This window comes from Vipera berus (assembly GCF_964194415.1).
Source record: "Vipera berus genome assembly, chromosome: Z".
Classification (NCBI taxonomy): domain Eukaryota; kingdom Metazoa; phylum Chordata; class Lepidosauria; order Squamata; family Viperidae; genus Vipera; species Vipera berus.
The window spans coordinates 120,475,894-120,499,197 of NC_138205.1; the positions used below are offsets into that span (position 1 = coordinate 120,475,894).

The window sequence follows — 23,304 nt, forward strand, 5'->3', positions numbered from 1 at the left end:
TTTGGTAGGTTGGACTGTTTTTTCCCTTTGTGTAAAGACAGATGCAAAAAACGAGTTAAATAGTTCTGCTTTCTCCCTGTTGCTTGTCATCTTCTTGCCACTTTCCCCCACTAATGGACCAATCATTTCCTTAACTTTTTTCTTGTTTCTTATGTTGAAAGAAGCTTTTTTTGTTATTTTTGACTTTGGTCACAAGCCTTAGTTCATTTTGAGCCTTAGCTTTCCTCACTTCATCTTTGCAGGCATGGGCTGTTTGCTGATATTCTGCCTTAGTTATGTGCCCCTCTTTCCACTTCTTATACTTGTCCTTTTTACCTTTCAGTTTATCAGAGAGTTCTTTATGCAGCCATGCTGGTTTCTTTTGAAAGCTGTTATTTTTCTTCTTTGTTGGTATTGTACTAGACTGGGCCTTTATTATCTCACTTTTCAAAATTTCCCAAGCTTCTTGAGTTGTTTTTCCCTTTAGGATTCTCATCCATGGAATTCTTCCCATGGTCTCTCTAAGTTTATTGAAATTAGCTCTTTTAAAGTCCAAGACTCTAGTTTGGCTGTATTCTATTGCTTGTGCTTCCATAATGTTGAATTCCAATATTGCATGATCACTTCCCCCCAAAGGCTTTGCTACTGGGTTTGTTTGTAAATGTCTGATGTGGGCTTGCCCAACCAAAACTGGAGCCGGTTTTGATCACAATATCCAGGAGACCATCATCTAATTTGAGAACCTCTAACCTGAAACATTTTCTTCTAATGAACATTGAAGTGTAGCATCAAAGACAGAAGGAAACATCTTGAGACTCTAGACTTTAATTTTTTTTAATATTTAATCACTAAGTTTCTTATTCATTATTATTTGTCTTTATTGTCTGAATTTCCAACTAAAACATAACTTCTAAACTATGTGTTTTAGTTCTACTTTTGAGAAATAAATTACTTGATTTACTAAAGCAAACATTTTATTCTGATTCGTATTTGTCTGTTAAATTTAAGACCATTTCCCTCCACTGTTTTGGGCAGCTGACATTACAAAAGAATAAAAAGCAACAATAGAGGGGAAAAACTGTCAAGACAAGACAGACTCCATATGTTGTACAAAATATATCCAACAGGAATAATGTTACATATTAGTGGAATCTGGGCCACTGCTAAATTGCTCTTGCGATTACATACATATTTTCATAAATTTAATCTTAATTATTGTTCAGCTTAGGAGCCTAATTCAGGAGGGAATAAGGCTTTCTGTTTTCAATATTCATTACTCACTGACAAATAAAAATGTTTGGTGAACTACAGAAAATTACAATAAAATTCCCCATACATCTTAGTTTAGAGAGCATTGTCTAGTACTGACATGCTTTATGCTTAGAAAATTCCTGGTACTCCTCCAGAATGTCTTTATTTCCTCTCAAAAGAATACAGGTAATCCTCAACCTGGGACCACAATTGAGCCCAAAATTTCTGTTGCTAAGTGAGACATTTGTTAAGTGAGTTTTGCTTCATTTTACGACATTTCTGGCAAAAGTTGTTAAGTGATTCATTGCAATTGTTAAGTTAGTAACCTGGTTGTTAAGCGAATCTGCCTTCCCATTGACTGCTTGTCAGAAGGTCCCAAAAGGCAATCACCATAAATATGAATCAGTTGCAAAGAATTTTGATCACATGACCATGGCCAAGCTAAGTGTGAAAAATGATCATTTTTCAATGACGTAACTTCAAACAGTCATTAAACAAACTGTTGTGTAAATCAAGGATAGTTTCTTACCAAAGCAGATGATTTTCACCTATTCAAATAACAATCTGTAGCATATAACCTGAGTTTTTGGTATATTCAAGTGAAACTGTATATCTGTGTACCATCTGTTATTTACATTTCAGCAAACATCGCCAAATATCAAAAAACTTGATTTTTAATTCATAAACCTTTATTTTGAACAAAACATCTCTCCACAGATTCTTTCTTCAGCAGATTATTTTATGCATAACAATAAAAACCTCCTAATATGTTTTTCTATAGTACAGTCATATTTTTCAACCTTGGCATGTTAAGGTATGTGGACTTCAACTCCCAGAATTTCCCAGCCAGCTTGCTTGGCTGGAGAATTCTGGGAGTTGAAGTCCATGCATCTTAAAGTTGCCAAGGTTGAGAAACACGGTTTAGCCTTCTTCTAAATGACACATTCCAGATGTGTTGGGCCTATAATTCCTAAATAAATTGGGAAGATGTAAAATTGGGGAAAGTTGATACAGACTGAATAGAATTATGAATATAAAAAGTTGAGACAAATTGTCTCAACAGCAAATTTAGAAAAAGAATGCATTTAGTCCCATTGCAATTTCCCGTTCTTTTCTAAGCTTTCCCATAGTTTCAGAATACACCAAGGAGGTGAGTCTCTGCTTATAATTCTTTTCCAAAACATATATGAATTAGTTCTTAAAGCATCCAGGACCTTAAAAATATTTAATTATGTGTAGAAATGTAAAAGGGAGAAATAAACCAACAACCCCTTTTTTAAATATGATGTATCCCGAATATGATTCAAAGGCTTCTTCTCATTTGTAAACACCACCATCCAATTGTTCTCATCCCAAACTCTTATTTCCCAGATGTAGGATTAAAGCTATCTGTTGTTACAGGAATTAAAAAAATTCCCAAAGGGACACTATGACATACTCTCCTCTGAAAGTATAAATCTAACACTTGTTTTTGTTTTCATCTAACTTCTAGAACTGAAACTTAGTGTAATGGCTTAATTAACAAAAATCTAAAACAAAAACTGGTTTGGGAACAGCATGTTTAAAAGATTCCTAGAGATTTGGGATGCAAAATTGTTTCTGTCACTTCTGCCTTGTCTGTGCTCAATATCCGGCTATAATGCATGAAATTAGTATTACGGAGCATAGAACAACTCAAAGAATTAGTGCAAAATCAGAAGATTTGGAGAGACGTGGCCCATAGAATTGCCAAGAGTCAAGTCACAACTAAATGGATAACATTATCATTATCATGTATTACAGAAACCATAAGTTAAACTAATTCTTCCCAATCCCATTATACATGTAGCTGATTCTTCTAAAAATGGTTTTTAAAATTAAAATTAGAGCTCAGAGCTATAATGGATATGAACAAAGCACAACTTAAAAGATATGAACAAAACAAAACCCTAAATATATTAAGGTTGTATTATCATAGAAACTACAAACATACATACATACATACATACATACATACATACATATATATATACACACACACACACACACATATATACACATATAGAGACAGAGTAGCTTCAGATATCACCTAGAGTTTACAAATAAATAATTCATAAATAAAAGTAGATATAATGCAATAATACAGACAACCAAGATTACTTTTTCCCCCTCTTCTTATTAGTTTTCCAATATTACAAAAGTATCTTAGTATATTTTATATTTTAACATTCCATTTTTAAAACATCAAACACCTTATATATTTTTTCTAGCTTTAAATTTACATTGATATTAAAATTAAACGTTTAAAATCTCTCATTTTCATATTGCTAAATAACCACCCTTCCCTTTACCCAATTTTCTCCGATACCTAGTAATGTAAATACACTTATTTATCTCATTTCCATATCAATGTTAGTAGTACAATATTAGAATGGTAGTCATTAGGATACCAATTGCAAGGAGAAAGAGGAGGACATTATAATATTCTTATTTCTCATTTATAGTTTCCACATATTAAAAATCAACCAAAATTTCTTCCACTTCAACATTTAATACATCCTTACATGTCATTACATCCAAGTATATTAGTTACACTCTATCATTCTTAACATATATACATCTTAATCCATGTCATTTAAAGAGCTCAATATTTCAATGTTAGTATTCATACATGTGTTTTTTTTGTTTTTTTTAATTAGTATTTTTATCTACTCATCAAAACAATCTCTCGTAATCCAAGTACAATCCTGTCTATTTTGGTATTATCTATTTCATGCCTCTTAAGAATATCCATATTTCTTCAATCTTATTCTTGCTTTCTTCCTATGTCATGTCATTTTTCGCTTTTTTGCCTCAGGGTCATCAAAGCATTCTTGTGTTGTTATATCATATTGAAGTGGCCCTCCAGTCTCCATTTTTGAAGGATTGAGAAGTCTGTTAACAGCACCAAATCTTCTCATTATTTTCACCTCTTGATATAATTGTCCTGGTTTTCCACCTGTTTCCCATTATGATCTTCAAAAGACTGTATTTGTTGAATAATTAATTCTTCTGCCAATGTATTTGATTGTTCAATTTCTTCTGTTAAGTTCTGTCCCGATAAAATATTAGTTGTAGTCACAGTTTGAGTTTGTTTCTTCGACATGCTTTCTAATTCTTTTCCAAAAGCTCTTATTTCATCGCCAGCTGTAGAAAGGAACTGATAGGTTTGGTAAGATATTTCCCATATAGCATAGATTTGTTTTTGAAACTCTTCCATGATGAAGTTTCACATCTGGTGTTCAAGGTTAATCTTATCTTGTTTTTCTTAAATATTTTCTTTTTTTTTAAAGAGAGTCAGATTGCAATTTCAGGTTTAGCCACTGGGTGTCCCCCAAGTGCTTTGAAAGTTCTTTTCTTTTAGTCCGTTTCTTTTTTACCAACATTTTTTTAAAAACACCGGAGTTTGCTCGCCGCTTATTTGAAGGGAGGGTTGATTCCCCCCTCCCTCTCCACAGGGGGGAAGGTACTTAGCAGCTTATTTAGGTGAAAAGAAGATTAAGGTATAAGAGAGGAATCTTACCCCCGTCTCTTCCACGCTGCTTTAATGTTGCCTGACAGTAAGTTTGACTTCAGCAGTCTGCAGCCTACTAACTGGCCATATTACTATGGCCAGTCTTTTGTCCGCCGGTACGAAGGGAATGCAGGCACTAACGGGGGGGTTGCGGCTCCCCCGCATTTCTGCAAAAGCCCCTTCTATCTGGTCGCCCCATCCAAGGCGGCTCTTTAGCCCTTTTAGGACCCGCCAGCAATGCGAAACTGGACGTGGAAGACGACAGCCGTCCTCCAGACGTCCATGACGGCTGGCTTGGCAAACCGGAAGTCCAACCAAGATTACTATATTATTTGTATACTAGCCTAATTTCCAAATAAATTTGTATTCATAACTGACTTCAGAATTCTGTTGTTAAAAAAAATTATTTAATGTTCTTGAAGTTTTTGAAATTCAAATATCTATCACTGTCTAAAGCCAAAGTCTTTAACTTTTTCTCAAATCACTATCATTCCTCATTTTACCTCCCTTTTCATTCCCTTCCCCAGATTTTGTTTTCCTTTTAGACTTTCTCTTCTAATCTACTAGTCTTCTTGCTCTCGCCGAGCTGCAGCCCGGCTTTGCGGAGCGCCGGGAGCCCCAGCCCGCCCACCCGGCGAGCCCGTCCGCCCGTCCCCTTCCTCCGCAGCAGCCGAACAAAGGAGCCGTCGGGGAAGGAGGCAGGCAGGCAGGCGAGAAGGAAGGAAGGAAGGAAGGAAGGAAGGAAGGAGAGAAGAGAGGAAGGGAGGGAAAGAAGGAAGGAAGGAGGGAAAGGAGGAGAGAACGCAGCCCAGCCGCTCCGTCTCCATCCATCCGTCCGTCCGTCCCTTTCCCGCCTCGCCATGACGGCCAACGGGACCGCCTTGTCGCCGCCGCCAGCGCCCTCGGAGTCACTGCCCATCCAGTTCGGGCTGATCAACTGCGGCAACAAGTACCTGACGGCTGAGGCCTTCGGCTTCAAGCTCAACGCCTCGGCGCCCAGCCTGAAGAAGAAGCAGATCTGGACGCTGGAGCAGGAGGGCGACGAGGCTGGCGGCGGGGTCTTCCTGCGCAGCCACCTGGGCCGCTACCTGGCGGCCGACAAGGACGGCCAGGTGAGCTGCGAGCGGGAGGCGCCCGCAGCCGACTGCCGCTTCCTGATCGTGGCCCACGACGATGGCCACTGGTCGCTCCAATCCAAGCCCCACCGGCGCTTCTTCGGCGGCACCGAGGACCGCCTCTCCTGCTTCGCCCAGGCCGTCTCGGCCGCCGAGAAGTGGCGGGTCCACCTGGCCCTCCACCCGCAGCTCCACCTCTTCAGCCTGCGCCGCAAGTGCTACGCCCGGCTGGGCGCCGACGGCCAGGAGCTGGCCGTGGGCCGCGACGTGCCCTGGGGCGTGGACGCCCTGGTCACCCTGCTCTTCCACAAGGGCCACTACCGGCTCCAGGCCCGCGACCACCGCCTCTTCCGCCACGACAGGCAGCTGGTCAGCCGAGCCGAGCCGGCCGTCGGGTTCACGCTGGAGTTCCGCGCCAGCAAAGTAGCCTTCCGCGACTGCCAGGGCCGCTACCTGGCGCCCTCGGGGCCCAGCGGCACGCTCAAGGCCGGCAAGGCGGCCAAGGTGGGCAAAGACGAGCTCTTCCGCCTGGAGCAGAGCTGCCCGCAGGTGGTCCTGCGCGCCAACGAGCGCAACGTCTCCACCCGGCAAGGGATCGATCTCTCAGCAAACCAAGATGAAGAGGGCGACCAAGAGACCTTCCAGATGGAGGTCAACAGAGAGACCAAAAAATGTACCTTCAGGACTTGTACAGGGAAGTACTGGACGCTGACCTCCAACGGTGGGGTGCAATCTACTGCCTCAACTAAGAATGCCAACTGTTACTTCGACATTGAGTGGTGTGACCGGCGTATCACTCTGAAAGCCGCCAATGGCAAATATGTCACTGCCAAGAAGAACGGGCAGCTTGCTGCTACGGTCGAAACTGCCAGTGAGACAGAACACTTCCTCATGAAGCTGATCAATCGGCCAATCATTGTTTTCCGTGGAGAACATGGCTTCATCGGCTGTCGGAAGATGACAGGCACCCTAGATTGCAATCGGTCCTCTTACGATATCTTTCAGCTGGAGTTTAACGATGGTGCCTACAATATCAAAGATTCCACTGGGAAATACTGGACGGTGGGAAGCGAGGCGTCCATCACCAGCAGCAGCGATTCTCCCATGGACTTCTTTGAGTTCTGCGACTTGAACAAGGTGGCCATTAAAGTCAACAACAAATACCTGAAGGGCGACCACGCTGGGGTCCTCAAAGCCTCTGCTGATGCCATTGACCCCTCCACCCTCTGGGAGTATTAAATGCACTTTAGTCTCCTTCCCTTCACTCTACGCTTCCCCACTTCCTCCCCCCCCCCGTTGCCAACTTCCTGCAGGAATTTCCTTTGGTATGTTCTGGTGTGTCTTTTACAAAAGAGAGGGGTTCTGTCTTTCAGACTGGCCTGCTGCCTTTGGCCTGCCATGCCATTGTTTGTTTAAGTTGGCCTTTCCCCCCCCCCTTGGTTAGGTGAGTTCACTTAAAACTGGAATGAAACATCCTTTGTTTGCAGAAAAATGTCCTGCCCTCACCTTACGGACTTTTTGTAAGGGAAGAGGGAAGAAGGGAAAAGTTGGGTGGTAGCTCAACAGATCTCTCCTTTGGCCTTGGCTGGTCCTTCTGAATTGAAAAGGAATATATTTCTCCTAACTGGAATTGGAACATGTGTCCCGCTCCATTTCCCCACCAGCTAGGTCTGCTCCTTAGAAGGAGAGTCGTCAAGAAGAGCTAGTATTGAGTTCAGCAAGAGGCTGCCTTGGAGAACCTTGAAGGTTTTGTGTCTTCAGCGCCCCACCTTCTGGCTCAGTGTAGGTGGGCCTCCGTAACTCTTGTTCCAACTGGGCCTTCCAGTTTTAAGGTGGGGCATTATCTATAGTAGGAATGAAGACTTCCCTTGCTTGGCTTTGGATCTTACTAGTCTTCTTCCTCATTTTATGTCTGCAAATGTTTGCAGTTCAGCTCCAAATTGTCAGGCTAACTGGGGAATTGAAGACCTTAGTGCTTTTTTTTCCCTATAAAAAAACCAAAAAGATGCCAGAACTCTCATCTTGTTAATCTTTTATTTATATAATTTTATTTATATATTTATTTATATAACTAAAAAAAATATTTGTTGTTGTTGTTAGTTGCGAAGTCGTGTCCCACCCATCCCGACCCCATGGACAACATTCCTCCAGGCCTTCCCATCCTCTACCATCTTCTGGAGTCCATTTAGGCTCACGCCTACTGCTTCAGTGACTCCATCCAGCCACCTCATTCTCTGTCGTCCCCTTCTTCTCTTGCCCTTGATCTTTCCCAGCATTAGGCTCTTCTCCAGTGAGTCCTTCCCTTTTGTTTATTGAAAAGTTTTATAATACATTTTTGAAACATATACCCCATCTACCCCACCCCTCTCCCCATCCCTCCCATCCCAACACCCCCCCGACTTCCCAGAGCCAAATACAGGGTATTACATCATACAATCTTGCTCTAAAATATTCTAATTACTATAATTACTCTTTAAACCCTATCACACTTTAACTCTCCTTAACCATATAAAAAATAATAATATAGCCTCTAATTACAATAACTAATAACTATTCAAATGCTAAATGATACTTTGTAGTCCCATATTTGTTCTGAATAAAATCAATCCATCTTTTCCATTCCACTATATATCTCTGTTGCGAGTGATCTTTCACATATGCCGAGATTTTAGCCATTTCTGCCAAGTTCGAAACTTTCAAAGTCCATTCTTCAATAGTAGGCAGGTCCTCCTTCTTCCAGTATTGCGCTACCAAAAGTCTTGCAGCTGTTATTAAATTCAGCATCAATTTGGTTTCTATAAGAGTACAATCAGTGATAATACCCAACAAAAACAATTGTGGTAAAAATCTTATCTTTTTCTTAAAAATCTTCTGCATGTTCCACCAAATTTTAATCCAAAAAGCTTTAACTTTTTTACAAGTCCACCATACATGATAATACGTTGCATCATCACAACCACATCTCCAACATTTTGGCTGACAATTTGGATACATACATGCTGATTTTTTGGGATCTAAATGCCATCTATAAAACATTTTGTAAAAATTCTCCCTTAAATTTTGTGCCTGTGTGAATTTAACATTCCTAACCCATATTTTCTCCCAAGTATCCATTATTATTGGTTCTTGAAAGTTCTGGGCCCATTTTATCATACAATCCTTAACCAATTCCGCTTCTGAGTCAATTTCTATCAATGCATTATATATCCTTCTTATATGCGTTCGACTTTGATCTCTAATTTGCTTTACCAAATTCCCATCTAATATTGAAATACCAATTTTCTGATCTTCTTTCCATCTAGCCTGTAACTTCTTTCCATCTAGCCCATACTGAAACCAAGTTTGTACTATTTTTTCTTCTTTTAAAATATTAAAAGACTTCAATTGCCATTCATTCTTTTCCAATCTAAGAATTTCTTTATATGTTATCACATCTTGTTTAAATCCCACATTTATATTTTCTATTGCATGTTTAGGTAAGTCCTTCCTTCTCATTAGGTGGCCAAAGTATTTGAGTTTCAAGTTCAGGATCTGGCCTTCTAAAGAGCAGTCAGGGTTGATCTCCTCCAGGAGTAACCGGTTTGAACGCCTTGCAGTCCAAGGGACTCGCAGGACTTCAAAGGCCTCAATTCTTTGGCACTCAGCCTTTCTTAATCACAGCCGTTCTTATGTTTTTCTATTGTTGTTGTTAGCTGTGAAGTCGTGTCCGACCCATTGCAACCCCATGGACAACGTTCCTCCAGGCCTTCCTGTCCTCTACCATCTTCTGGAGTCCATTTAAGCTCACGCCTACTGCTTCAGGGACTCCATCCAGCCACCTCATTCTCTGTCGTCCCCTTCTTCTATTGCCCTCAATCTTTCCCAGCATTAGACTCTTCTCCAGTGAGTCCTTCCTTCTCATTAGGTGGCCAAAGTATTTGAGTTTCAACTTCAGGATCTGGCCTTCTAAAGAGCAGTCAGGGTTGATCTCTAGGACTGACCGGTTTGATAACCTTGCAGTCCAAGGGACTTGCAGGAGTCTTCTCCAGCACCATAGTTCAAAGGCCTCAATTCTTTGGTGCTCAGCCTTTCTTATGGTCCAAAATTCACAGCCATACATTGCAACTGGGAAGACCATAGTCTTAACTATACACACTTTCGTTGGCAGGGTGATGTCTCTGCTTTTTAGTGTGCTGTCTAGATTTGCCATGGCTTTCCTCCCCAGGAGCAAGCGTCTTTTAATTTCTTGGCTGCAGTCCCTGTCTGCAGGGATCTTGGAGCCCAGGAAAATAAAATCTGTCACTACCTCCATTTCTTCCCCATCTATTTGCCAGGAATTGAGAGGGCCGGATGCCATGATCTTGGTTTTCTTAATGTTAAGTTTCAACCCAACATTTGCACTCTCCTTCTTAACCCACAAGAGGCTGTTTAGTTCCTCTTCACTTTCGGCCATTAGAGTGGTATCATCTGCATATCTTAGGTTGTTGATATTTCTCTTGGCAATCTTAATTGCAACTTTTAATTCATCTAGCCCTGCTTTTCTCATGATGTGCTCTGCATATAAGTAAAACAGGCAGGGCGACAGTATACTCCTTTCCCAATTTTGAACCAATCAGTGGTTCCATGTTCAGTTCTCACTGTTGCTTCTTGACCCGCATATAGGTTTCTCAAGAGACAAATAAGATGGTCTGGCACTCCCATCTCTTTAAGAACTTGCCACAGTTTGATGTGATCCACACAATCAAAGGCTTTAGCATAGTCAATGAAGCAGATGTTTTTCTGGAAGTCCCTAGCTTTCTCCATGATCCAGTGTATGTTGGCAATTTGATCTCTAGTTCCTCTGCCTCTTCGAAATCCTGCCTGTACTTCTGGTAGTTCTCGATCCACATACTGCTGGAGTCAAACTTGTAGGATTTTAAGCATAACTTTACTAGCACGTGAAATGAGTGCAATGGTGCGATAGTTTGAACATTCTTTGCCACTACCTTTCTTTGGAATTGGAATGTAAACTGATCCAATCCTGTGGCCACTGTTGAGTTTGCCAAATTTGCTGGCAAATTTGAGTGTAGCACTTTTACTGCATCGTCTTTTAAGATTTTGAATAGCTCAGCTGGAATATTGTCACCTCCACTAGCTTTGTTGTTGCTCAGCTTTCCTAAGGTCCACTTCACTTCACATTCTAGGATGTCTGGCTCGAGGTCAGTGACCACCTCATCGTGGTTATCAGGGACGTTAAGCTTGTTCTTGTATAGTTCTTCTGTGTAATTTTTCCACCTCTTCTTAATCTCTTCTGCCTCTGTTAGGTCCCTGCCATTTTGGTCCTTTATCATGCCCATTTTTGCATGAAACTTTCCTTTCATCTCTCCAATTTTCTTGAAAAGTTCTCTGGTCCTTCCTATTCTATTGTTTTCTTCTATTTCTTTGCACTATTCATTTAAGAAGGCATTCTTATCTCTTCTAGCTATTCTCTGGAATTCTGCATTCAGTTGGGTGTATCTTTTTCTCCCTTTCGCTTTCCTCCTTTCCTCAGCTATTTGCAAAGCTTCCTCAGACAGCCATTTTGCTTTCTTGCATTTCTTTTTCTTTGGGATGGTTTTAGTTGTTACCTCTTGTACAATGTTGCGAACCTCTGTCCATAGTTCTTCAGGCACTCTTTATCAGATCTAATTCCTTAAATCTATTTATCACCTCTACTGTATATTCGTCAAGGATATGATTTAGTTCATACCTGAGCGGCCTAGTGCTTTTCCCTACTTTCTTCAGTTTAAGCCTAAATTTTGCAACCAGAAGCTCATGGTCTGAGCCACAGTCAGCTCCTGGTCTTGTTTTTACTGACTGTATAGAGCTTCTCTATCTTTGGCTGCAGAGCACATAATCAATCTGATTTCTGTGTTGACCATCTGGTGATGTCCAAGTGTAGAGCTGTCTCTTGGGTTGTTGGAAAAGAGTGTTTGCTATGACCATCGTATTCTCTTGACAAAATTCTACCAGCCTGTGCCCTGCTTCATTTTTTACTCCAAGGCCAAACTTGCTTATTATTCTGGTTATCTTTTGGCATCCTACTTTAGTATTCCAATCCCCCATGATGATAAGGACATCGTTTTTTGGTGTTAATTCTATAAGGTGCTATAGGGCTTCATAGAACCAGTCAATTTCATCCTCTTCAGCACCAGTGGTTGGGGCATAGACTTGGACTACTGTGATATTGAATGGTTTGCCTTGGATTCAGAGATGAATCTTTCTTTTTGGGAATTGTATCCCAGTATTGCCTACTTACATTGACTACGGTAGGATGGCTGCAGGCGGGGGCATGATGGGTGTCGACAGCGGGCTGCACCCTGGGGCTGGAGCAGCTGGTGCTATGAGAGCTGTGGGGCCCGCTCTACATGGCAGGGCTGCATGGGGCAGGCAGCAGAGGCAGACATCATGGGCCAGGCACTCTAGGGCAGCCAGGTAGGCATACTGGGCCAAGCGGAGGCAGCGCAGGTCCAGCACCGGGTAGGCCATCAGCTGGCCTGGCCCATGGAAGGTCAGCCGCCCACCGTGCCCCACGCGTGCCACCTCCGTACCCAGCACCCGCAGCCACCCTGCCAGCGCTGCCTCCGCCCCACCTGCCATGCGCAACCCTGCCGTGTAGAGCGGGCCCCGCAGCTCCCAAAGCACCGTGGCGTCACATCTCCCATCTTTTCCAGGTATCTTCAGCAATTAAAAAGAGGTGTCCGCCAGGCCCATTGGGCCAAGGGTCTCGCAGAGAGCAGGGTGGACTTGACAAATGCAAGTTATTTGAGGAGAGGGTTTCTTTGCCACTGCGTTTTCTCCTTCTGACTTGTGGTCCGCCTAGCTGACACGAGGTGAGCATAAGGCAGGTGCACACGTTTTCCGTGCTTTGGTGCCAGGCTCTCCATGCTGCAGTGCGGCATGGAGAGCCTGGCTGACACGGGTGAGCACAAGGCAGGAGTGCACATGGACTCCACTTTTTCGGCAGGGCAGAATTAAGTGCTGCTCCCCACCTCCCACTCCTGGTCCTCTCTTAATTACAACTAGGAGATGGTGTAGTTGGGCAGCAAGGAGGGGTGCAAAGTTCCTGCCAACTCACCTTCGCTGCAGACAACTTGCCTTTGCAATGTTTGCCGGCTGGGTCTTTTTGCGCGCTCAGCAGCAATTCCTATTGGCTTTTGAAAGTGGCCAATAGAGGGAGTAGCACACTTTGTGCAAAAGTTGAAAAAAAAATCCGTCAAAAAAAGGTGCCGGAACGCCGTTCTGAGAGCTCTATGAGAAAAAAAGCCCTGCCTTTACTTAAAGTGGCTGCTTTCTTGAATAACTGAATCCTGTCTTTGTAGATCCTTAACTTACCTGCTATTCCTAGCTCACAGTCCATTTTTTTCTTCCATAATGTATCAGCCAACAACTCCCAGAGAGGTATAGGTTAATTCAAGAGGATGCAGCAAAGTTAAAACAATATAAGCAATCCTTGATTTATTATCACAATTGGGACTAGAACTTCTATTGCTAAGCAAGACAGTCATTAAGTGAGTCACACCCAATTTTACAAGTTTTGCCACAATCACATGGTCATTAAAAGAATCCGGCTTGCCCCACAGATTTTGCCTGTCAGAAGACAGCTGGGAAGGTCATGGAGATGCTGCAACAGTTTTAAATATAAGGACCACCTATATAATCATAAATCACTTTTTTCATATTAATATAAATTTAAACATTTACTAAATGTCATGGCTGTTCAAAGGGAAGGAATACATATAAGAGTTCTTCCTTCCAAGATTTAGCTTATATTTTTATGGTTAGTCAAGCAATGCCTCATCTTATTCAGTAATAACTCCTATATCCCTTCAAAATGGCTATAAATAAGCCTTTCTGAACATGCCTTTGTGAAATACATTAGCACTACCAATTATCCCTCACAAGTCCTGCTCATTAAAACCACTGTCATGAAATATTTTTCGAGTATCCCTTGCCTAAAGCACTTCAATGACATACTAAAAATTAAACGGCCCACTATGGCCAACATTTGGATCAATTCATCGCTCACTACACAATAATATTCCAATTGTCTGAGGTATTAGTTATGCCTATTAAGCTTCATTTATCTCAAAGGCAAATATAAGGGGTCAAAGTGGATGAAAGAAACAGGAAGGGAATAAAATTGTATAATTCAAAAATCATAGCATTAAAAGATTCATCATTGTGTGCTACAATAACATTAATCAGAGCAAAGAGACTTATTTAGTCACTGAACAATTTTATACATATATCCAAGTTTGCTGTTTCACCTTATCATGAGGGGACATATTAATTAAACATATTCATTACTAACCTCAGCTTCTGGTCTTAATCTTAGCTTCAGAATTTCAAAATCACATGAGATAATATGTGTGTGATTATGACGACACTTGTATGCTGCTAAGCAAGCAGAACAGGACATACATATATTGATATATATATTGATATATTCAACACCAATGCAAAATTTAACCAGAGTTTGCAAATCACTTTGAACTGTTTATCTTTATTCGTTATTTACATATAGGTAATCCTTCACTTACAACCATAATTTGGATTATACAGTCATGGCTGAAATTGTTGGCACCCCAGAAATTCTTCCAGAAAATCAAGTATTTCTCACAGAAAAGTATTGCAGGAACACATGTTTTGCTATACACAGGTTTATTCCCTTTGTGTGTATTGGAACACAACAAAAAAGGGAGGAAAAAAGCAAATTGGACATAATGTCAAACAAAACTCCCCTCCTGTTCAACATCTACATGAAACCGCTGGGCGAGCTCATTCGTGGTTTCGGGGTGGGGTATCATCAGTACGCTGATGATACCCAACTTTTTCTTTCTACCCCAAACCAACCCAGTGATGCACTCGACGTGATGTCCCGTTGCCTGGAGGCGGTCCGGGTTTGGATGGGGAGAAACAGGCTTCGTCTCAATCCTGCCAAGACTGAGTGGCTGTGCATACCGGCATCTCGGGTTAACCAGGTTGTTCCATCACTAATGATGGGGGGTAAGGTATTACCCCCCCGTCGATAGGGCTCGCAACTTGGCGTCCTCTTGGATTCACGGCTCAATTTTGAAGACCATATAGGAGCCATGACCAGCGGGGCTTTTGCCCAGCTTCGTCTGGTGCGCCAGTTGCGGCCCTATCTTGACCAAGATGCCCTACGCACAGTCACCCATGCGCTCGTGACCTCCCGGCTAGACTACTGCAACGCTCTCTACATGGGGCTGCCCTTGAGGACCACGCGGAGGCTTCAACTGGTGCAGAATGCAGCCGCGCGAGTTGTTATGGGAGTTTCCAGATACTCCTGTATAACACCTCTTCTCCGTGAGCTGCATTGGCTTCCGGTTGCCCTCCGGGTGAGATTCAAGGTGCTGGTAATAAAGCTCTAAATGGCTTGGGTCCGGATTATCTAAGGGAACACCTGCTGCCGGCATCAACTTCCCATCGTCCTGTGCGCTCCCACAGGGAGGGCCTTCTCAGGGTGCCGGCGGTTAAGGAGTGCCGGCGTGTGATCCCCAGGGGGAGGGCATTCTCTGTGGGCGCACCTGCCCTTTGGAATGATTTACCGGTGGAACTTCAGACCACCCCCGATCTGCGTTCATTTCGCCGGGACCTGAAAACCTGGTTTTTTGATCTATCAGGCCTGGACTGAAGGGGTTTTAGCTTTTAATATTGTTTTAATTGTTGGGCTTAATTAATTTAATCTATTTTAATTTTATACTATTTTTATATTGTATTTTATGCTGCCCTGTAAACCGCCCTGAGTCCTTCGGGAATAGGGCGGTATAAAAATTTAATTAAATAAATAAAATAAATAAATAAATAAAAATGGGCTGGACAAAATTATTGGCACCCTTTCAAAGTTGTGGATAAATAAGATTGTTTCAAGCATGTGATGCTCCTTTAAACCCACCTGGGGCAAGTAACAGGTGTGGGCAATATAAAAATCACACCTGAAAGCAGATAAAAAGGAGAGAAGTTCACTTAGTCTTTGCATTGTGTGTCTCTGTGTGCCACACTAAGCATGGACAACAGAAATAGGAGAAGAGAACTGTCTGAGGACTTGAGAACCAAAATTGTGGACAAATATCAACAATCTCAAGGTTACAAGTCCATCTCCAGAAATCTAGATTTGCCTTTCTCCACAGTGCGCAACATTATCAAGAAGTTTGCAACCCATGGCACTGTAGCTAATCTCCCTGGTCGTGGACGGAAGAGAAAAACTGATGAAAGGTTGCAACGCAGGATAGTCCGGATGGTGGATAAGCAGCCCCAAACAAGTTCTGTCCTGCAGGCTCAGGGAGAATCAGTGTCAGCGCAAACTATCCGTCGACATTTAAATGAAATGAAACGCTATGGCAGGAGACCCAGGAGGACCCCACTGCTGACACAGAGACATAAAAAAGCAAGATTACAGTTTGCCAAAATGTACTTGAGTAAGCCAAAATCCTTCTGGGAAAACGTCTTGTGGACAGATGAGACCAAGATAGAGCTTTTTGGTAAAGCACATCATTCTACTGTTTACCGAAAACGAAATGAGGCCTACAAAGAAAAGAACACAGTACCTACAGTGAAATATGGTGGAGGTTCAATGATGTTTTGGGGTTGTTTTGCTGCCTCTGGCACTGGGTGCCTTGAATGTGTGCAAGGCATCATGAAATCTGAAGATTACCAAAGGATTTTGGGTCGCACTGTAGAGCCCAGTGTCAGAAAGCTGGGTTTGCGTCCGAGATCTTGGGTCTTTCAGCAGGACAATGACCCCAAACATACGTCAAAAAGCACCCAGAAATGGATGGCAAGAAAGCGCTGGAGTGTTCTGAAGTGGCCAGCAATGAGTCCAGATCTGAATCCCATTGAACACCTGTGGAGAGATCTTAAAATTGCTGTTGGGAAAAGGCGCCCTTCCAATAAGAGAGACCTGGAGCAGTTTGCAAAGGAAGAGTAGTCCAAAATTCCGGGTGAGAGGTGTAAGAAGCTTATTGATGGTTATAGGAAGCGACTGATTTCAGTTATTTTTTCCAAAGGGTGTGTAACCAAATATTAAGTTAAGGGTGCCAATAATTTTGTCCAGCCCATTTTTGGAGTTTTGTTTGACATTATGTCCAATTTGCTTTTTTTCCTCCCTTTTTTTGTTGTGTTCCAATACACACAAAGGGAATAAACCTGTGTATAGCAAAACATGTGTTCCTGCAATACTTTTCTGTGAGAAATACTTGATTTTCTGGAAAAATTTCTGGGGTGCCAACAATTTCGGCCATGACTGTAGCTCCTATCACTAAACAATTAATCATACCCAATTTTATAACTTTTTGCGGTAGTCATTAAGCGAATTCAGCATCTGCCATTGATTTTGCTTGTCAGGTCATAAATGGCAATCCCATGATCCCAGGATGCTGTAACTGTCATAAAAACATACCAGTTGTCAAACATCTGAATTGTGATCATGTGATGCTGCAACAGTCATTAGTATGAGGACTAGCTCTAAGCATTTTTTTTCAGCACTATCATAACTATCGACAAACTAATGATCGTAAGTCAGAGACTACCTCTATATAAATTTATTGTAAAGTATGTACAGTTACATTCATTCAGTGACCATTCAAACTTAACATAGTGATTAAATGATGGATACTTACAATAGCTCCTTGGAGTCGTATTATTGCAATTTGGGTGCTTGGAAAACAGCTTGCAATTATGACATTGCAGTAATGGTCACATGATCACCATATGCAACCTTTACTCTCAGCAAAGCCAATAGGAAAGCCAGCAAGAGGTTGCAAATGACAATCACAAAACTATGAAATGATGCAATCATACAGGATTCAATTAATGATAGAAACTGGAACTGCTGGCAAATAGTGATCCCATGCCTATGAGATGATGCAATCATATAAGATTCAGCCAATGATGGAATCTGGAACTGCTAAGTCAAAAAGGCCACACAATGTCATACTTTATAACAACATAGCTATTACATTTCATAATTCTGAACACATATTCTACACATAAAGGATATCTCTGGAAGAGATAAAGACTGCTTTCCCTGGCATCAGATTGTATCCTTTTAATAAATCAAACTAAAGCATTCTGCTCACTGCACTAAAGTGGACCTATTTACATTATTAGTGTCAGTTCCATAATTATACAAATATATGGATAAAAAGGATGATACCTGTTCTTTATTTGCTGTGAGTCCAGTTGCCAGTTCAAAAACCTTCCTAAACCAGCAGCTGAAAGGACAACATTCAACTCATCTCTATGTCACTGAGGAATCAAATTTCTCAAATGCAGAGTAGAAAAGATGATTGCATAAATATCAAAAATGCTCCAGAATAGTGTTCCTTAAAGTGTGGCTCTGGGACACGTGGGCATTCTTCAAGAGCTCTCGGAGACACAAAATCAAAAATACTTACCAGCCTATGTTGAAAAATATTACAATCTTACAAGTCTCTCAAATTGTGAGAAGTGATAAAGCAGCAAACATGTCAATTTTAGTTTTTAAGATGGTAAATACAGATTAGCCTTGCTTACCAGTAGTAATTGGGCAAATCTGTTGCTAAGTGATGCTATTGTAAATCACATAACATGATCATGCCTATGTATGTCGGAAATTGCGATAGTTCCCAGTTGCTCTCATTAAGAGAATTTGCAGTGCTCCGTGTTATGTGGTCTTCATTTGTAATTTCCTGTTGGCTTCGCCCTTGACATTGTTTGCCAAAAGCTGGCTGTGAAGGCTATAAATGGTGATCAGGAGACTGTGGGATGCTGCATGACCACATGACCATGGGACACTGCACGATTATATGATTATGGGAGCTGTGGTAGCAGTGGTTAGAATGCAATATTGCAGGCTGATTCTGCCCACAGTTAGGAATTTGATTCCGACTGGCTCAAGGTTGACTCGGCTTTCCATCTGAGGTGGGTAAACAATTGCCCCTTTGTTGGGGGCAATCTGCTGACTCTATAAATCGCTCAGAGAGGGCTGTAAAGCAGTATGAAGCAATATATAAGTGCTATTGCTATTACAATTGCAATTGTCATAACACCAAGGCGATTGCTATGCACCCAAATCGCAATCATGTGATCATAGGGACCTATGCAACTATGAAGAGCCTTGTAAATCCCCATCATTCAGCACCACTGTAATTCTGAGCAGTTGCTAAACAAGTAATCATTCAATCATTCAACAAGGACTACTTTTATTGATAAATATAACCCATACAAAGCTATATTTGGAATCTCCATAATTTTTAAAAGTGGGAAATGTCTAGAGAGAAAAATGTTTAAGAAACACTGCTCTAAGTCTAAGAGACTGAAAAGTGTTACAATTCAAACTTGCAGCCTTCATAATAGAAAAATAATAAGATACAAATATAATGGCAACATGCTTTCAAAAATGTGGTACAAACTATTGGAATATTTATACTTTCTTAACACTTTGATCAACTGACTCTACACCTCATGCTTCTTAGGATTCACAAGATTAAAAGTGGTATTCCTTAATGAAATCATTTTTCCCAACAGCATTTGTCTAATAACATATCATACATTTTCTTAAACAAAAACTTAAGATTATTAAGCAAGCAATGCCTTGAAAAGAAATGGATTTGCATGAGGAATTTTGTATGAAATTATACACATCGCTAGTAAAACTAAATTGGGAAGCAATATAGGCACGAATATACTAAGAACAATATGAAACTTGACATGGAAGGTTATTAAAGACTTATGTGGATAAAATGTTTATTCTAACACAGGGGTCCCCAAGTCCCGTTCCGTGGACCGGCACCGGTCAGTGGTATACCAGAAACCTGGCTGTGCAAATAAGTGAAGTCCTATACGCAGGCAGCACCTGAAACCATGCCCCCTGTCTCCATGGAAACGGTCTCTGGTACTCAAAAGGTTGGAGCCACTGTTCTAACATATTTTTAGGGAAGCCTTTCTTATCTTAATACATTGTACATTATACCTTAAAAAGTCACATCAACAAATACACCAGACATAAACAGAAAAGCACAACAGACTGCAGTCCCAAAAAAGGAAAGTGAGTGTTGGTAATAGGAGATTCTATCCTCAAAGGAACGGAATCATCCATCTGCAAACCAGACATACAATCCAAGGAGGTATGTTGTCTCCCTGGAACAAAAAACAAAGATAAGGCTGAGAACCTAATCAAAATAATTAGGCCTACTGATTACTACCCTTTCCTCCTCCTCGACACTGGGATAAATGACACAACAAAGAACCTGAGTACAATAGTGAGAGATTACGAACAACTAGGCAATAAAGTTAAGAAGCTAACAGCACAAGTAGTGTTCTCATCAGTACTTCCAATGAAAGGCCAGCACCCATTGAGGGAAAAAGAATTCTAGAAATAAACCATTGGCTAAAGGGTTAATGTTGCCAAGAAAACTTTTGTTTTCTGGATCATGGACTGCATTTCCTATGCGAAGGACTCTTGGCAAGGGATGGGCTGCACCTCACGAAAAGAGGGAAAAATGTACTCGGAAAAAGACTGGCCCAACTCATCAGGAGGGCTTTAAACTAAAATTGAGGGGGAAGGGTGACCTATCTTTAGAATCTATAGAAACTAAAACCAATCATAAATTCCAAGAAAACAAATCAAACAATGAGGTAGGGAGTGATGAGAAAAAAGAAAAAAGAAAAATTCAAACAACAAACATACCCACGGACAGGCATAAAAGTCTTAAATGCTTATATACAAATGCTCAAAGCTTGGGGAACAAACAGGGCGAACTACACGAGGGTGGGTTTGACATAGTTGGCATTACAGAAACCTGGTGGGACGAAACCCATGACTGGAATGGACCGATGGATGGATATAAATTGTTCAAAAGAAACAGGTCTACAAAAAGAGGAGGGGGAGATGCAGTATATGTAAGAAGAGAACACTACATATCTACAGAAATGCACATGATCCAAGATAAAATCATTCCAGAATGTATATGGGTCAATATAAGAGAGAGAAAAAGTGACATTACCCTAGGTGTATATTACAGGCCACCCACCAATCAGAAGAAATAGATGAACTCTTTGCCAACCCGCTAACAAATGTATGTAGGAAGCATACCACAATAGTAATGGGAGACTTCAACTATCCAGACAAACTCTGCAGCGAACAGGAGGTCAAACAGATTCCTAATCAACCTAGCCGACAACTTTGTGATGCAAAAGGTGGAGAAGGAACTAGACGTAAAGCCATACTACGCTTAATTGTAACTAATAAGAAGTGATAGAGGGAGTTGAAGTTGCTGGAACCTTGGGCGAAAGTGACCATGTCACACTGGAATTTAATATAATGCAATCACTAGCAACAGAAAACAATCCAATCAGTGCTCTGAACTTCAAAAGAGCTGACTTTAACAAATTCAGAGAGAACCTAGGAAATATCCCATGGATAAAAGTCCTAAAGGAAAAAACAACCCAAGAAGCGTGGGAAACTCTGAAAAATGCGATCATAAAAGCCCATACCAGTACAATACCACTGAAACAGAAAAACAAGAAATTCGAAAAGAAACCAGCATGGCTGCACAAAGATCTCTCTGACAAACTGAAAGACAAAAAGGACATTAACAAAAAATGGAAAGAGCCAGAATATACAAAGATTAAGTCAGGAGAGCAAAGGATCAGAATGAACAAAGGCTTGCAACAGAAATCATGGATAATAAAAAAAAGTTTCTTCCAACATATTAACAAGAAAAAAGTCAAGGAAACTGTAGGTCCACTAAAGAGAGAAGGTGGCAAGGAAATAACAGGCAATAGGGAGAAAGCAGAGCTGCTTAACTCATTTTTTGCATCAATCATTACACACACAAAAATTACAGCTTACAACATACCCCCCCAAAAAAAACCACAGCAAGACAAATCAGAAACAAAAATTAAAATAAGCAAAAAATGGCAAGAGAACACCTATCTCAGAACCATTGCACCACATCCTTCAAAAATCTTGGAGCACCGGGGAAGTACCTGAGGATTGGAAAAGGGCTGATGTGGTTCCCATCTTCAAGAAAGGGGGGAAAAATGGACCCAATCAGTTTAACATCAATACCTGGATACATGTACAGAATATGTGTACAGAATGTGGGTTAGACCCTCCTAGGTCTAGATAGGAGATCCCACAAAAGGGTGTGGAAAATGAAAGCTAAGATCCTGTGGGATTTCCGGATCCAGACAGACAGGCAGGTACTGGCCAATGAACATCATGGTAATAGACCAAGAGTAGATGAAGTTCCAGAAATGATAATTTGATGACTAATAGACTCCAAGTCCTCATATGTATAAGCAGGGCTTTTTTTGACATAGAATGCACTGGAACAGAGTTCCGGCATCTTTTTTCAACGAATTTGTGCATGGTAACATTAATAGTATTAGCTTACCTTGAACAAAATCCTAGTCTTTCAGATACACTAAAAACTGAAGGTTTTTTTTTCAACTACAAAGGTAAGCCCTGTAGGATAGACAAGGTGGGTTGTATGACATATGAGAGTTCCGGCACTTTTTTTTTTTTTTTACAAAAAAAGCACTGTGTATAAATCACATATTTTTCTTTAAAAACCCCTCTTCTAGCCAAAATTTTGCTAGTCATGATAGCTGGGAATTATCTAGTTGTAATCTAGCATCTAAAAATTCCAAATATAAAAAGCATTTTAAAGAGCTGGACCAAGGCTTTTAATATAATTTAATATAATACTAGTTTATAACATTACAGAATTCAATTCTGTAAATTCTAATGCATAGGAAGAAAAATGCCCATTGTTTGAATCTTATAATCTGTGTTCATTTGAACAGAAATATATGAGCTGAAAACAGAATTGTAATAAATCATGTTATAGTTCCATAGTGATTATTTTAATACTACCTGACCTGCTTGATACATACGATAAAAAGGGACAGATATGGCTTTTTTGTCCTATGCAGATACATTTTCAGTAATTTATTTAAGTTCATTGTGCCTCATATTTTTTGCCACTTTTACTGATCATTGTTTTAATATATCCACATTTTGGCAACTATGTGTTATTGTTACCAAGTGTAAACTGTCCAGGTAATTTGACAGATGAAAGGAATATAAACTTGAATAAAAATATTTGTTTTCAAACAATGACTGAAATTAAGTTCTAATTTATATTTCACTCTCAAACAAAAGCTTCAAATTTAAAAATTACTGAGGAATACAAAAATATTTTATTATTGATAATTTTATAAGGCAAAAATGAGATTAAATCAACTGCTGTTAACAGAAATGTTAATGAATCTAAGATAATAAAAAGAATAATTTGTAGATCTGAACAGTAAAGATCATTTCCAGTATTCCATATATAAAATCAGGCCCACATTTTATCACTAGCCTTTATAGTTGAAGCCAAAATTAGAAGAGTGCATAAAATTCCTGAATGAAAAAGC

General features: G+C 40.7%; 2 protein-coding genes across 8 annotated transcripts in view; one reads left to right on the forward strand and one right to left on the reverse strand.

Annotated features, from left to right (window-relative positions):
- LOC308678415 (zinc finger MYND domain-containing protein 11) overlaps nucleotides 1-23,304 on the reverse strand; it is a 117,038-nt gene that overhangs the window by 84,595 nt on the left and 9,139 nt on the right. The gene's annotated exons all lie outside the window — the stretch shown is intronic.
- LOC308678513 (fascin-like) lies at nucleotides 5,623-7,116 on the forward strand (the record flags this gene model as incomplete). The annotated part of the gene is made up of 1 exon (XM_081345732.1): nucleotides 5,623-7,116. One exon carries the CDS (start codon nucleotides 5,623-5,625, stop codon nucleotides 7,114-7,116), a length of 1,494 nt encoding a protein of 497 aa, XP_081201858.1.